The sequence below is a fragment of the Talpa occidentalis genome, unplaced genomic scaffold (genome assembly GCF_014898055.3).
Source record: "Talpa occidentalis isolate TD23 unplaced genomic scaffold, MPIMG_talOcc4v2.1 talOcc4.6, whole genome shotgun sequence".
Taxonomy (NCBI): domain Eukaryota; kingdom Metazoa; phylum Chordata; class Mammalia; order Eulipotyphla; family Talpidae; genus Talpa; species Talpa occidentalis.
In genome coordinates this window covers 120,879,492-120,896,458 of record NW_023604972.1, presented here as the reverse complement: position 1 = coordinate 120,896,458, position 16,967 = coordinate 120,879,492, and the positions used below count along the sequence as shown (strand labels likewise).

Sequence of the window (16,967 nt, the reverse complement as noted above, 5' to 3'; positions counted from 1 at the left end):
TCTAAGTTTCTTTAGATTTGTATTTTCCTGGTATATCTTTTTTCTTTTCCTTTTAAATTAAGCTAAAATGGATTTCTGGAGGTGTATATTATTAAGTCCTGCCTTTTTATACATATTATAGTCTATGCATTTTTAGAGCATTTAGCCCAATGCTGTCCAGTGTGTGTGGCTATTTAATTTAAATTAATTAAAATAAAATTTCAAATTTAGTTTCCTAATCCCAGTAGCCATATTTCATAATTTCAGTAGTTACTGTGGCTAGTGGCATCTGTATTAGACAGTGTGGGTCTAGAACACAGTCAGTTTCCTGCTTCTTGCTTTCATGGCAAGCAAATTCTGCTTTGTGTCCACAGGAGGTCTCAGGTAAGATGTTCATCTTTTTCTGTGACATCTAACCTTAGCCTAGAAGGGGCAGCGGCAGGACATAGGAGGGTCCCCTACTCTCTGTTAGTGATAGATGTCTTTTGCTTTATGTCAAAATAGTATCTGGTCAAAACTCATCACCTGCTCCTGCCACAGCATCAAGTATGAAGGGTCTTAGGAGCCAATGCACTTACAAATATCCTATCAGACATATTGACATATTGACAAATAGCAGAGCTTCAAATATTTTTCCATTAAAACTCAGATGAAAAGGAAAGTTTAAGAGAATATTCTGAGCTTGTGGATATAGCGCAGTTTATAGAAAGTAAATGTTTTCCAAGATAAACAAGATAAATTCAAAATAATCTGAAGAGTTTTTAAAGAGTTCAGCTTTAAATTCCTAAGAAAGATTGATTTGTGTCTGTTCCCAAACCATGTTTGTCGACCCAAAGGCGGAAATTACCTACCTTGATTACAACAGTCTCAGTGCATCCCTATGCTTATATTTAATATCTTACTAATAAGTAGTTATAGTTTTTCAAATTAATACAATTTCTCTCATCATGTTACCTTAAGATAGCTCCTTTCTTCTCTGACAGCCTATTGTAGTGTGGAAAAAAGGGGTGTTAGATCTTTTAGTGTTTTAGGAGCATCTGGAAATCCCTAGTTCCTTGAATGCCTGCAGATTGTTATAAACCCCAATCATTCTTCCATCTTTCCTCTTTTTCAAATTAAAAAACAAATGAAAATACTTTTGAAAGAGTTTTCCTCTGAATATTACGACTTAGTCGTTTTTTGTGGTTTTAGTTGAAAGAGTCCCATTACCAGGAACACCAACAAATGTAACAAACAAGAAAATATAAGAAGTTTTTGAACACGGAAATGTCCAAAGTGTTTTATTAAGGAAAAAAAAATTATTAAAAACACTTCGACAATGTATTGGAGTGTACTCTTCTTGGAGACAGGGATTGTTTTTCTAGCTGTTCCTACAAGTGTGGCATCTTGTCAGGCACCTTGGAAGCAACCAATAAGCATTTGCTGCAAATTGATTTCTTAAGCGACTGAAATTGGAACTCCTCATCTTTTGAAAATGCTGTGCTCAGGATCAGCAAAATACAGGTACTATCATTTGGGTCATTGTGAAGGCGATGTAACCCAGTGTATATTTGAAAAAGGGTAAAGGTGGGCCTCCCCAGTGGCACCGGGGGTTGAGCGCTACACTGTGAAGCTGTCCGCAGCCTCTGCACGAGGGTTCGATTCCCAGCTGGCCAGGGAGAGACCCACATGGCATGGCAGACCTCTCCTGTTGTGCCCACTGCTCCCTTCAGCAGTGCTTTCGGTCAGTCTGCCTGTTCTGTCCCCTGCTCTGTCTCTGGTGAATTCTCTCATCCTCCTGTGCCTCTGGCCTGTACCCCAGTTCTTATATAAATATATAAATCTTTATTAAAAAAAAGGGTAAAGGCTTTATTTTTATAATCAAGCTGCTCAGTAAAGTTGCATTACACAGATTTCAACTTCAGGAGCAAAATGTACATTTAAACTGGTTTACTCTGGGACATAGACTTGGAGAAAAGGCAAAAAAGATCATTTGACTTCTGCAGTATATGTCTTACCCACATTTTAATTTTTTTTAAAAGATATATTTATTTATACAAGAGCTGGGGTATAGGCCAGAGGTGTGGGAGGGTGAGAGGATTCACCAGAGACAGAATGGGGAGCAAAACAGGTAGACGGACCAAAAACACTGCTGAGGGAAGCAGTGAGCAAGACAGGAGAGGTCTGCTGTGCCATGTGGGTATCTCCCTCACCAGCCGGGAATTGATCCCGCACTGCAGAGGCTGCAGACAGCTTCACAGTGCTGCACTCAACCCGTTGCGCCACTGGGGAGGCCCTTACCCAGATCTTAAACTGTGCTTTACTTTCTGCAATCCCAATAGAATGATTTCTCTGGTTTTTTTACACTGGTTCGAAGTTCAACTTGATAAAACCCAGTTTGCAGATTGTTACCATTCCAGGTGAGACAGATTTTCTTCTTGGCCCTCCGTGCCTTTGGTAACCCCTTCTTTTTACCTGTCCAGTTATCTCTGTCATTTCATGTCATAGGATATTTTCAAACTTACTCAGCTCTTCTTTGGTCCCCGGTATGACCTCCCACTCCCTACTCAATTGTCTTCCCTCCTTTCTATGGAAAAACAAGGACAGTAGGCTGGAAATCTGTTGGAGTTTGTACCTGCATTTGCATAACTGTATCTCTGTGTTTGTCCCTCCTTGGTTTCTCAGTTTCCATCCTTGCAGTCTTCAATGAAGAGGTCTTTTCTGGCTCCTCACTAATCCTTCCACCTGTGTGCTTGATTGTGCCATTCCTGCTTCCTCTGAGACCTAATTTTATCAGTTACTCGCTTTCCTGTATTTTTATCCTTTTTATCCCTGGTGCTTCTAAAAAATATGTGCATTTCTACTTTTTATCTATCTCATATAACAAAATCCTTCTCTAGCTCTTGCTTCCTGAATTCATTGCCCGGTTTCTACCCAACTTAGACCCAATTTGCTGAGCGTATTCAAAAATTCACTGTAACTACCCATGCCAAAGTCACCCACAACAGCTTGTTTTCAGACATACGCCTCCATTGTCTGACCTTAAGCCCTCACCTGCTCTCACCTGGATCACAGCAGGTATTCTTAACTCCCTGCCCTTGGTCTTCCCCTTTTCCAGTTTGTTTTTCTCGCTGCTACAGAGTAGATCTTTTAAAATACAGATATATTATTTCTCTCTTCTAAAATCCCTCAGCAGCTCGATACTGCCGTAGGATACAAACTCTAAATCCATAAAAGGGCATCCATAAAAGTGTCATCTCTGACACTCCAGCCTTATGTGCTACGTACTGGTCTGTTCTTGGGTCCTCTAGTTCCTCTAGTTCCAAAAGCATTGAGCTATTTCATATTCTTGAGTCTTTAATATACAAGCCCTCCAGAGGAGTAACTTGTCCTTGTATTCGTAGTGATCGATCCCCTTCGTAGACCACAGTCAGGCATTTAACGGATTTCCCCGCCCCCTCCCAACCTATCCCCACTATGCTACCGTGGTAGAGCTGACCATTATTTTGTGGTTTCACAATAGAGTTTGTGGATATTCCCATTTATTGCACAGTGCACTACGAATATTTATTTTTATGTCTCCCTTCCCAGACAGATTTCTTAATTCTTTACTCATCTGTAACACCTGGCATAGTGTCTTGCACATAGCAAGAACTTCATAAATGTTTGTAGAATGAGTGAGTAAATGATTTCGCAAATATTAATTGGTACTTCTTCTGTTGACTCAGTATTTTACTTTCAATGTTAGTAGTAAGGTTGGTTTTTTAAAAATTTCCTATCTTTGATAACTTATGCCGGCTGCTGTGTCATATTGTTTTAAAGAAATCTAAAGAGCAGAAAGGAGAACGGATGTTCCTGTAGCTAATAATCTAACAGGACAGTTGGTCTTTCCTGACTTAGGATAGTTAGGTCTTTCCCTCTTATTGTCATAGTGCACAGGATAAGCTAATCCATACATTTCTTCCTTAATCAAATTGTGCAAAACTAGAGACAAGATTTCATGACATTTATGGTCATTTCCTCTTGGTTTCCAATCTCCCTTTCCTGTATCTCCATGTAGTTGCCAGAGAACTCCATCTAAAATGTAGATCTTATGATTTACTCTTCCACTCGTGACCCTTCAGTTCTTCCTTTCCATTCTCTTATATTATTATTCACGTTCATAGTCTCCACTTTACCAAAGTTAAGATCTTGTTCTTGATTGGACTTCCTTGGAAAGTTTGTTGTCACTAACTGTTCTGCATCCCTTTAGCACCTGCAGCTGATAAACCTCGCTATTCTCAACTCCAAGCATATGGTTCCAGAGGATAAACATAACAACACATTGGTAATGTTTATGTCGAATAAGCCAGTGTTCTCCAAGCATCTGCTGCACAGGCGCAGAAATAGATAAGTGGTTTCAGCTATTGGCTGCCAGGAGAACAGAAAGGTTGCCACAACAAACTCAGCAAACAACCTCAAAAGTCCCCAAGAAGCATAAACTCATGCTGCTGGAAATTCAGAATCAGAAAAGGACAGTGCATTTTTGGTATTTGACCTTGGCTTTGGCCCCTGCATCCCTTTGTAGCAATTAGACTGTTTTCTGCAGCAACTAGGCCATTTAAGAAGAACACATCTGAGATCCACTGAGCTTTTGAAGGAAAGTGTATTTGAAATCGCTCTGGTCACTCAAAAGCTGCTTTGTAGTGGTGTTGGGTTTGCTCCCCTTGGAAGCTTGGTCTCTTGCCTGACATTGATAAGGTCGACTCCAAGGAAACCCAGCATCCTCTTTGCCCTGGCGCCACTGGGCCCGCCACCCTCCTCCCCCCACCATTCCCTCTTCCTCACCCTCCCTTTCCTACCACCTCTCTATCCCTCACTTAAACCGGCTGCCAGAGTTCACAGACAGCTGGGCAGAGAGTGGCTAAATCTGCCCAGCTGCCCGGGAAGCTTGGCGGCCAGGCTGAGGGAAGGAAGCATCGGCTCTCTTTGAAGGTCGGCTGCCAGTGAATCTCAGGCAGCTGGACTTCAAAGGGGGGACCGCTGGGCTTTCCCTCCTGTCTAGGCAGGTCATTCCACGGCACTGTGCTTCCGGTGCTGGTGTGGTGGCTTTCAAGTTCCCCTTCAATTAAGGAGCTGAATTGAGAGCTGCACTTGTGTTCGCATTTCTGTTTTTTACGTGAAATGGACAGTCTAAGACACCAAGGCCTGTTACCCCAAACTTAAGAGTAAAGATGGAGAAGTAAAGGTAACATCATATGAAGGGAAGATGCAAAGCAGCTAGATTTCCTTATTGCCAATTGTAATTTGCATTATTTACCAAGTTATAAACTACTTTGTAAAGGGACTCTGGTTATGCAGGCTAATTCTTGAGTCCAGTTTAATCAACTTATTTATCTAGTGACCTGGAATTGGGTTTATTGATGAATAATGGTTTTATCTGTTTCTCAAAACTGGTGTTGTGCTCACCCACTAAACCACACTTGACTCCTCTTGCTGTGCATCCTCACTCTTCACCTTCAAATCCCACTGGTTTCCTAAGGAAAGAGCAGGGGTGCAGTACAGAGCCCAGGCCTGCCTTAATTGCAAGGGGGTGTCAGAGTAGAGGGAGCCTGAGGTCAGAAGAGGGATAAGAATGTATGTGTATGTAGTGATTAAGAGTGCAGGCCCTGGAGCCAGGATGTGTGAGTTCAAATCCTGGCCATGTGATCCTGAGGAACTCACCTTACCTTTCTGTACACCCTTGCCCTCCCTGCAAAGCTGGGCTAGTATAGTACTTATGAGGCATGGGAAGATTCAAATACTTAGACAGTATTGATCCCATAGTATATGCTCAATAATTGTCAGCTATTAACATTATGTATGCATCCCACTGACTAGAGAAAAGTGAAAAAGGACAGATCTGTGGCTTTTACTACCTTTGTATGGTTATAAGACTGCTGGCTTCTGTCTTGGATGGAATTTGAAATAGATTTTTTTGGGGGGTGGGGATCCTTAATTATGTAAAAAGTGTATTATTGTAAAAGTGTATTATGTTATTTGTAGAAGTTACTTCACGTTATCTGCCCTTCTCGGGGATACAAGGAGATGCAGTTCATCTGTGGCCATTATTAGCAATACAAATCCAAGAGAAGCCTGGTGAGACAGGGCAGCATGTGTGTATAGTCTTCTAGGGAAGTGTACCAAGGTTCCAGGGTTAGAATTAGGAATCTGAAGTTGGAATTGAATTTTAGTTTTGATGATTTGCTTGTCATACATCTTTAGTTACGTTACCTCTTTAAGCCTCCGTTTTCTTATTAGCAGCATGAGATGATAATTAAATACATCTCAGGAAGTTTGTTTTAAGGATGAAATTAGAAAGTATATGTTTTTATTGCAGTAGGTAACAGCTTGTTCAATCTGTGTACCAGTTGCCATCATTGTTATAATAATGATAGCAATAATTATTATTACTGACATCACCATTAATGTTACAATTTAAAATAATTACTGAATCCCAAGGAAGCTTAAAGTTTACATAACCATGATTTTACAGAGTGCCTTGCCCTAGGATTTTTGCTTATTTAGCTTGGTGGTCAGCAAACCAAGGCCAAATCCAGCCTACCACTTCCTTTGTGAACTGCAATATTCTTGTTGGAATACAGCCTCCTTCATTTTTGGTGTATTGTTTATGGTCACTTTTACACTACAGCCACAGAAATTAATACTTACAACAGATACTGTTGTATCTGGTATACTCAAAGCCTAAAATCTTTACTCAGGCCCTCTCCAGAAAAAATTTACTGACCCTTGCTATAGATACACATTTCCCCAATGAAGGTTCAGAGAATGTGAGCTTGATCTGTGTTAGTTAAGTATTAACTGTAAAAAAAGAATGGTCTCAAGTCAAATAAGAATGGTTTATTCTAGGACTGCTATTTAAAAGATTCTGACTTTTAATATACTGATGTGCATTGTGACTCTTGAAGACAAGGCCATGGTATGCAAATAAACTCTAGTTTCCCAGGCTCACTTTGCTAGAAAGACCCCCACACTCACCCCATCCCTAGATATGATGACTTCACGCAGAACATCCTCTGGGAACCCTTGCTTTGGGACACTCCCTGGAAAGACTTTCTTAAATCATTCCTCTTAGTGATTTAAGGGATATCTTCATTTAGGGCCCCACAAAATATCATCTGAAATTCTGTATTAGCTATCTCATTTTTTTCCCCCAGCAAACATTATACTTTGCTTAAAATTAGAACAGTAAAATATACCAGATATTTAGATGTTATAATTAGAAAATATCTCCATCTTTAAATATTCTGGGTGATGTCTCAAGATTATTAATAGAGTCTCAAAGTCCAAAGTTTCATTTCTTGCCCTCTCGAAGTTCCAAAAGCATGGATCTTCTGTAGGAAGTTAAATTTATGTTGCAACCAGATTTTTGAAACATAAATTTAGAGTGCCTAACTGGTATACCAACTGATCTCAACTAGGGTTTATAAGAAGGGAGATTAATGTGAAGGTAACTTGTGCCTTGGCCATAAGGGGTTTGTTTTATAGACTAAAGTAAACACCTTGAATTTCAAGTTGCAAGCACACAGAGAGCCAGAAGATTCCAGAGGAGTGGCGTCATGTTCTGTCTGTGACTCACACATCTCAGTAGCTGAACTTTCTTCTGCAGCTGCAGCTTCCAGCTGGTCATCAGATAGAGCCCTAGGTTGTCACACACTGCAGTCACCTGATTGGAGATGACCAAACAGGCATATAATTGTGACATTTTCCAGTTATGAATGGAGGCTGGACTGTCTCTTTGCCAAACACAGTTGAAAAATAAATGCTAAGTCATATCTGTTTTCTGAAACCACAGTGGTTGCAATAGTGAACCTGAACTATGTGTGGAGAACTCTGTGGGAGAGTTCAGCCTTGGATATGATTACTCTCATTTGTATTCACTCTCCCTCCCTCCCCTGAACTTCCCCATTATGGTGGAAGCCAATTCTTAGTCATTTTGGTACCCTCTGTATCTCACGCAATGTCTGGCTTATAGTTGATGCAGTAAATGTTTTATGAAAGAATAAGAGGTATTACATGCTTTCCCTTCTTTCCCAACTTGAAAATCATTTCAAGAACATCCTGTTGTCTCTTCATTTATATTTCTCAGTGTTGTATATATAGTGGGTTCTCCATAAATGTAGATTCTTACATTTTTATTCTAACAGGATAATGTGATAGTCCATGAGGAATGATCTTTTCAAAAACCTTCATCAGGTGTCACTATTTTTTGTGTTTAAATTCTTTTTTTAAAAAAATAAAGATTGCTTTATTTATTTATGTATAGAAGAACTGGGGTGTAGGCCAGAGGTATGGGGGGTAAGAGGATTCACCAGAGACAGAGTGGGGAGCAGAATAGGTGGATCTACTGAAATACACTGTTGAGGGGCAAGACAAGAGAGTCTGCTGCGCCATGTGGGTTAACTCCCTGGCCTGGGATCACACTCAGGCCTTAGTGGTGGTAGTGCTGAGACTTAACCCCTTAGGCCACCAGGGGTCCCCTTAAATTGTTTCTTGAAAAGAAAGGGAGGGAGGGAGGGAGGGAGGGAGGGAGGGAGGAGGAAGGAAGAAGAAGAGGGGAAAAACATTATGGCTGGAACATAATTATCTTTTTTAAAAAAGTTAGAAACTTGGAAAGCTGTCAACTTTCTATGATATATATTGTTTCCTTGAAATATGCTCAAAAGTTCAGAGTTTCATTTGCTATATTTATTAAGTACGTTCCTCTTGTAAGCGCTACGATATGTGATGCATAACATTATACAGTATTCTAAGACTGACTGGATTTCTTGGAGTTCACATGATGTGTCTGGGAAAGACATAATCTGAGCTGACCCATTTGAAAGAGAGTCAGAGATATGGGGAAAGAACTGTCATCTAGTGCCACAAAGAAACCCAACATAACTGTGATTGTCCCTTTTTACATATCCTTCAAGAGTGAGCTGTTTCTAAACATTTTCTTCTCACTTCAGTATTGACTGCTGGAATCATTGTCTTACTCAGAGTCAAAGAATTTATAGAAGAAATGGCTGCAGTGGTTATTTCAAACAACCACATCTAAGAATAAGAAACATCGCTAAGAAGAATTCTTCTCTCTTAGGTGGTACAAAAAGTAAGAGATTATATATAGTGATTATATTACATGCAAAACATGATAAAGTTGAATGAATTTTAACTGTAGGACTACAAGTATTAGATTATGATGGAAATGATTTGGTCGAATGTTAAGGTAGGGGAGAGTCAACCTTCTTAAAAAGTTGATACTAATGTTCCATAATGTCATCTGACTTGTAACACATATGTAATATTTATTGTCTGCCAGATACTGTTCATATTCTTTATATGGTGTGTTAGTTAACTTTTGGCACCTAAAGAGCTGCCCTAAAACTTAGTAACGTAAAGCAGCAGTTATTTTTTTCTGATCCTGTCAGGTGGGTAGTATTTCTGGTCTGGACTGACTTGGCTGATTTCTACTGGACTCTATTGCATCTGCATTAACTAACAGCTCAGCTGGGGTTGTGTGGTCTAGGTTTAGGTCTGGAATGGCCTCCCTCACTTGTCTGGCGTGTGGCTAGACGTTACCTGGTACTGTGGGCGTGGTCGCACCCACACCTCATCATCCAGGAAGCCAGCCCATGCTTTTCCACATGGTGGCTGGTTCTAAAAACCACAAGAGCCAGTCCCAGTGCTCATGGCTTTATAATTTTCTGCTTGTGTCTTGTTTGCTAAAGTCCTCTGTTGGTGTTCTCTGAGAAGCAGATGTTTAGGCAGTGTTGGATGTGTCAGAGATTTATTGCCAACATTTCAAAAAAGGAAAAAATGGATAGAGGGCAGGGGACCCTCGCCGGTGGCCAGGGACCGAACCGGTGCTGCAGAGGCTGCGGGCATCCTTGCAACCCAGCGCTCAACCGCTGCGCCACCAGGGGAGGCCCGACAGCAGTACAGTTTTAAGAAAGCTTTGGCCAGGCCAGTGGTAGTCCTTGAGCCAGAATCACACTAAGACTTTATTAACCTCTAACTATGATATCTCATTCAGCACAGTGGCTACAATTAAGATTATTATTTGATTCAAGTCTGTAGTAAAAAATCTCTTGGTGGAAGGCCTGGGGGTATTATTGCTCCACTGAGTCAGAAGTCCTTCCTCTTAGGAATCTGGCTGTCTCTCTAGTCATTAGGCTTTTGATCTGAAAATGGGCTCAGAGCGGAGCAAGAGAGGTTGACTTTTATTGGAGTGAGCACCTCAGCCTTCTGTTCCTCCATTTCTCTCTCTTTATAATTATTGATATTAAGCTCTGTCTTTATTGGCCCCCCCAGCTCTGTCCCCACGAATGCCATGTTCTGTCTGCCATCTTCACAGTCCCTCTGCATCAAAACCCCTTGGCTGTTCTCTGACCTTGCTGGTCATTATAATAACTGCAACCTTTTAGCTACTAGCAAGTAAGCACTGGAACTTGGATTTTATTACTTTGGACCCCATAATCCCTATGGATTTCAGTGACCTGGCTCTGTGACATTCACGCTATGCACAGGAAGAAAGATGCCCTGAGCTTCTTGGTGATACCGGCTCCCTCTCACTGTCTGTGTTCCTCATGACTTTGGTGAATGGCACTTCCCCTGAGGGTGCCCTTGGAAAATAATACTCTGGTTTTTGGCGTCACAGGATACATTCATTACAGCATGCCTACTTCTTCCATCTTCTCAGCCATCTGCTAGGAGACCTGTGGTGTTTTATTTTACTTTGGCCATCACTTTTCTGGGCACCCTAGTGGCAACACTGCCTTATTCCCTGGGCAGGAATGTCCCCCAAAATCAATAAAACCTGCCTGTCCACTTTTGCATCAAAGCCTTGATCAAGCACCCTCAAAATCCAATTCCAGGTATTTCATCACTCCTGCCAGTAGCAGCTAACTAATTCTTGCATTTGTTTTCGTATATAATGGCTTCCCTTCCTTACTAAGTCCAACCACTTCTCCAGCTGTAATGTAAGTCTAGTTGCTGGCCTAGCAGCCAGAAGAGGAGGTTGGAGCAGGTGTCAGAGAAAGTACCTGTTGCTTGTGAGAGAGGGGCAGTTGCGGCATCTTACAGCACAGAAGAAGTTCTAGACAAGAGCAAGTTTTAAGCTGTGAGGTCTCCAGGGGAGTCTGAAGACCCAGCATCCTGTGGGCATCTGTCCAAATATCCTATCTTATTGTTTCAGACTTTTCCTAATAGAGCCTTGACCTTAGCATTAAAGACCCACCTTGGCTGACTATTTAAATGTCTCTGGAGCTCTATAAGTTAACTTGCAGATCGCTTTTCATTACTCAGCTGTATCTGTTCTTCCACTGCAGGAGATGAGGACCTCTTTGAAAGCTACTGTTGTGGCCTCTGGCTCTCCCACTTAGTCTTTAACTTTTTGGTCTACAGTTTCTAATTACCCCTCTGCAGGGTATCATGATGACTTAGCAGACCAGCTGACACCATTGTTTTTGTAGGCATTGTTCCTCCCACATCCTTTAAATGCCTAAAACACAGTACTCACAAGGACATTTCCTTGCACCAGGACATTTTCTCAGGTCACCTCTAGCACTTGGCCCACTGCCAAGTACTAGGGTGTATCTGTACCCCATATTCCACTTAGGATCACATCCTGTTTACCTGCTAGTCAATGCGTGAGGCAGTTCCAGATTCTAATCTTACCATCTTTGTTGTCACATCACTGCCTACACTACTTGTGTTAGTTTGGGTCTTCTGAGAAGCAGCTACCAAGACAGGATTAAACTTGGAGAGATATGCAGGGGAAAGGACTGTAAGTAGACCTGGGGAGAGAGCCTGAAAAGTGGAGAGTCAGAGCATAATGCAGGCCATAGTCTCATGAATGAGAGGAAAGAAAGGAGCATTAAGGGCCTCCCTGGTGGCACAAGGGGTTGTGACGCAGCCTATGAGGCTGTCCGTAGCCACTGCAGCACGGATTCGATCCCCAGCCGGGAAGCTGCGCACATAGCGCAGCAGACCTCTCCTGGCTTGCCCACTGCTCCCCTCAGCAGTGTATTTCAGTCAGTCTGCCTGTTGTGTTCCCCACTCTGTCCCTGGTGAATCCTCTCACCCCCCACACCTCTGGCCTGTAACCCACTTCTCGTATGCATAAGTGAATAAATCCTTAAAAAAAAAAAAAAGAAAGGAGCGTTATGTAGTCATCAGCTGATGAGTAGATAAATACAATATGATGTATTCATACCATAGAATATTTTATTTGGCAATAAAAATAAATGAGGTAAGGATATATCCTACACATAGATGAACCTCAAAAAACATGCTAAGTGAAGGAAGCTAGTCATAAAAAGATGTAACGTATTGTATGAGCTCATTTATATGAAATGTTCAGATAGACAAGTATATAGAAACTATACGAGTGCTTGGAGGTAAGTGGGGAGTGATTGTTGATGTGTTTGGAGTTCCTTTTGGGGGACAGAAGGAATGTTCTAAAATTGATTGTGGTGATGGCTGCCCAACTCTGAAATTAGTAGAAAACTCCCACACAGCTCTACCATTTACTAGCTATGTGACATTGAACAAAGTACTAAAGCCTCTATGTTTCAATTTTCTAACCTATAAAATAGAGATAACAGTGGAACCCAATGTGTACAGTGATGGTGAGCATTAAAAAAGCAAGTTAGTAAAGGGTATGGTGTCTTGGATATTAAAGTATTGTGTAGGGTTTACTATCATCAACAATAACATTTTCCTACAGTACATTAAAGATAGTTCAAGACCTACAACTATATGTGTGATGTCTGGTGTAGATTAGGAATATAATCAGATTTTGTAATTAAATAATATGTTCCATTTGTGGTTTTTATTTTTATTTATGCTTTCATGTAACAATAGGAAATGGTCCCAACAAATTTATACATATAATGAGAGAAACTCTATGTTGTGGTAAGTTTGTGTTGCTCAGTGCTTACCAGGGAGGTTTGATGAATGTTTGCTGTTTTAACTTTATCACTTTTCCTCTAATTAAAGCAAATGGATGTTTTTAAAAACCTCTTGAATTTTTTTTCAGAATAAACAAAATCAGGTGCAATTAGTACTTAGAGTTGCATATCATTTTCTTAGTGGTAAAGTGAAATATTCCTGCCACAGAAATGTTCTTATCTGAATTTTGGATGTTGACACTTTGCTTCTATTTGTAAACAGGTTCATCCTAAATTCCACTACAAACAGGCTCATGGTCCAGGCACCGACACTTCTTGCGTGACTTTCTCCTATGATGGTAGTGTCCTTGCCTCTCGCGGAGGTAGGTCAAAAAACTTTTTGATGTGTTTCTATAAATAAAATGATCTCTAATAAATGCCACACTAAGCCTTGGTGGTGAGTGTGGAGTGGCGCCGTGCGTATGAGGAGGTGTGGTCCTATGCCCCGAGTCACATACAGCATTGTAAGCTAGTGTTACCTCAATTAAAAATACAAATAAATGTAAAAAGAATACTCTAGTCTTAGTAAATCTCTTTTGTGTTTTGTCAGTGCATCTTTGCCAATTTGATGTTTTTCACTAAAGTGCATTTTACCTCACAATATTATTTTATTAAGAGTTATCAAGTAAATCTTAGAAAATATGTACTCTTTTGCCTAACTTTTAGGTTAGTTCAAATTCCATAAAAGTTTGAAACCTCCAAGATAACCTTTGCCTTTCACTTAGGAATTTTGTAAATGGTGTTCTATATTCTTTCTATACCATTTTATTATTCTGGACTTAGTATTTCAATGTCTTCTATATACAGACTGATGGTTTTCTTTTTCAGTGCAAACACTAATTCAATTCAGTTTAAAAATGTTGTACTGCTGGATGTTGTTATTTAATAACTGCATAATTCTATATGGCCATATTGTAAGTTTGCATACCTACACCCATATGGTTAAATATAGGTTGTTCATAATTTTTTTGCTAAATCTTTCTCATGTGAATAAACTATGTGTGATAGAAGAAAATGAGCGAATCTTGAGGGTAGCTCTGAGCAAAGCATTCTGGGAAAGTATGGGCCAGGACTGTCTTCTGGTAGGTCCATTTGTGGAGAGAGAGAAGAACCAGCAGGGGAAGTAATTTGGAGTCATGTTAAGATAACCTTAATTTTTACATAAAGGATTAAGTCTTTCCTGTGTAGGCCAGATGAATCTAGCAACACTAGATTGTTTACAAGGCAAAGGTAGATATCTGTACAAAGTATGTATTTTGGTTCCTCAATTCTAACACACAACTTGAATCCTGAGATGACTCTTAATTGACTATACATATTCTTTACTAACAAACATTGCTTCTTACTCCAAGAGTATCTGAGTCCCCTGGGAAGGTTTTTCAAACGATAAACACTCCACTTAGAATTCTCCTATTCCTTCCTGTGTCTGGGAGTGGAGGACCCTTCTCTCCCAGGCGGAGAGGGGAGAGAGAAGGGGCAAAAGCACATTTGCAAATTCTCCCCAGAGGATTCTAACATAGGCTAGAATCCCCCTTAGCTGATAATTCCTTAGAAGCACAGGACTAACTATTTCAGTCAAAGCCATTTTGATGGTGATTCGTACCTTTTCCTTCCATTCTAGACTAGTTATTGGGTAACGTAATTGGTCAACACAACATGCATGCTTTATTCTGTCACTTTCCTACCTGGATGGATAGGATATGGCTGATGGAAGCGTATTCAGCAGTCCCCAGGGTGGTGTTTGTAAGGTGCTCTTGCGGGCTCCAGAACGTGCGGATTTAGCTAAATGGGTTGATGCAGATTCATGTCTTCTTATTTTTTGAGAACTGTGAGGAAATGTAATCCTTTTTAAAACTAAAACAAAAAGGTAAATCTTACAAAGTTCTTTCAGGATAAGCAGGTCTCTAGTTCCAGCCAGTTGTAGATTAGTGTACCTGCCAAAGTTGCATTTCAGAGGAAGGGTAGTGGGAAAAGAATAGGGATTTTTTATTGAATTCTCCACCCACCTCACTTGCACCTGGTACTGATTCCTTATTAGACCCTAGGGGTGGAGGCAAGTCTCAGCTGCAGGCTTGGGGAAGAAAGAACAGCAAAGACATTACTTCTGTGAGTTTTGACTTTCATTATGGCCGGGAATTAGTTAGTAGCCCTATGGAAATATTTTTAACAAATGATTCTTAAAAGAATATTCATTATACTTTAAATAGCTTGAAAAAGCTGTATTCCCCAGCAAAGTGAAGAATGATAGCCACAGGTAGAGTTACACTGGAGGGAAGGGAGTTACATGGCTCATGCTCATTAATGTTAATGAATAACTTCACTGACGTTCTGGTGAGAATAAGATTCTGTTGTGAATTGAACTATTTTCGGTCCTGGTGGCTGTTAAATTAATATCTTCTTAAGAAGTCAGGTTATGCTGAAATATACTACAGGGAGTTTACCATCTGCTCTAAAATCATTTGTTAAAGGAGATTCTCCAGGGCTCTTTCTAGCCTACAGATGCTACATCAATCTAGAAAGTAATTTCTAGAAGACTGATTCATTATCATACAGTTTTCTACTCTTCTTGAAACTACTGCCTTCAACTTCCCTGAACAGTTAAAAAAATAAAACATGGTATATGTACCTCCTTCTTCCAACCCTCCCTCCCTCTTTCCTCACACTATTTAGCAAACTTTAAACTTGAAACTGTTTTTGTACAATTCATGTCTTTTTTTTTCTTTTCCATTCCCCTATCAGGTGATGATACATTAAAATTATGGGACATCCGACAGTTTAATAAGCCACTTTTTTCAGCCTCTGGTCTTCCCACTTTGTTCCCAATGTAAGTAGCATGTTTTTAATATTTGATATGCATAAAGAATGCAAAAGAAATTTCTTCACTTAATGTTAATTTGTATCAATGCATTTTAGATCTTGTAGGAAAGAGACTTGAAGAGTGAATGAAATCTTGTGAAAGATTTTTTTTTTCATTTTACACATTTTTCAGACTATAATAAATGTTTTGAGGTTTAAATAACTTGTGTTTGGTGTGAATAATATAGACACACATGTGTGGTGTGTGTATGCACACATATGTATGTCTTGAGATAGTAAAACTATTTTAAGGGATTGAATTGTTCTTTTAATATTCTATAAATGGCAGAGATGTATGTATTTGTTGCCTTTTAAAAATTCAACCCTCATACCATCAAAGCAGTTTTTTATAGTTCCTGAACATTATTACATTATCATTTCCCCAAAATTTTCTGTCATTCTAGTCGGTAATTCAGGGTACTTCATTTGTTCAGGCTCTTTGCACTAGGTAGCTAAACACTGTGGTCACTATTCTAGTAAGTCGACAACAGAAACTCTTCAAGCTTTTTCTGAGGTTGCTGAGGTGGGATTTGATCTCTGTACCCTATAGTTGGTGTCTAGACAAAATTTTCTATTTTGGTGGAAATAAAATTTCACGTCTTCATCAAATAATGATCCAGAAGGAAGAATCCAGAAGGTAAAGGAAGCATCAAAAGGAGGCAGCTGTGCAGTAACAGAGCACTAACCACAATGCAGGCTATTGCTCTTGGCACATACCTGGTAAACACATGGACAAACTAGGCCTCACTGGTGGCGCAGGTGTTTGAGCACCGCACTGTGAAACTGTCCGCAGCCTCTGTGGCGTGGGTTCCATCCCGGCTGGCTGGGGAGAAACCCACGTGGCACAGCAGACTTCTCCTGTCTCGCCTGCTGCTCCCCTCAGCAGTGTATTTTGTCAGTCTACCTGTTCTGATCCCCACTCTGTCTCTGGTAAATCCTCTCACCCTCCCACGCATCTGGCCTGTACCCTGGTTCTTGTATAAATAAATAAATCTTTAAAATTTTTTTTTAAAAAATGGACAAACCATTATGGTTTTATAGCTGGAGAGAATTTTTTGAGCTAGATGCCTGCTACAAGAAATGTTCACTGCATAGCTGAGATCACTCACAGTCAGGTGACCACACACCCAGTAACAAGGGCAATTGAATCATAGCCACCAGTTTGGTGCCAGCAGCGCGGCC

At 40.3% G+C, this 16,967-nt stretch overlaps 1 protein-coding gene across 2 annotated transcripts in view; it reads left to right on the top strand.

Annotated features, from left to right (window-relative positions):
• WDR70 (WD repeat domain 70) overlaps nucleotides 1-16,967 on the top strand; it is a 194,527-nt gene that overhangs the window by 134,442 nt on the left and 43,118 nt on the right. For both annotated transcript variants that reach the window (XM_037530393.2, XM_054688324.1), the window contains 2 exons: nucleotides 13,153-13,252; nucleotides 15,669-15,753. In XM_037530393.2, the coding sequence (XP_037386290.1) occupies nucleotides 13,153-13,252; nucleotides 15,669-15,753 (185 nt within the window). The remainder of the gene's footprint in view (nucleotides 1-13,152; nucleotides 13,253-15,668; nucleotides 15,754-16,967) is intronic.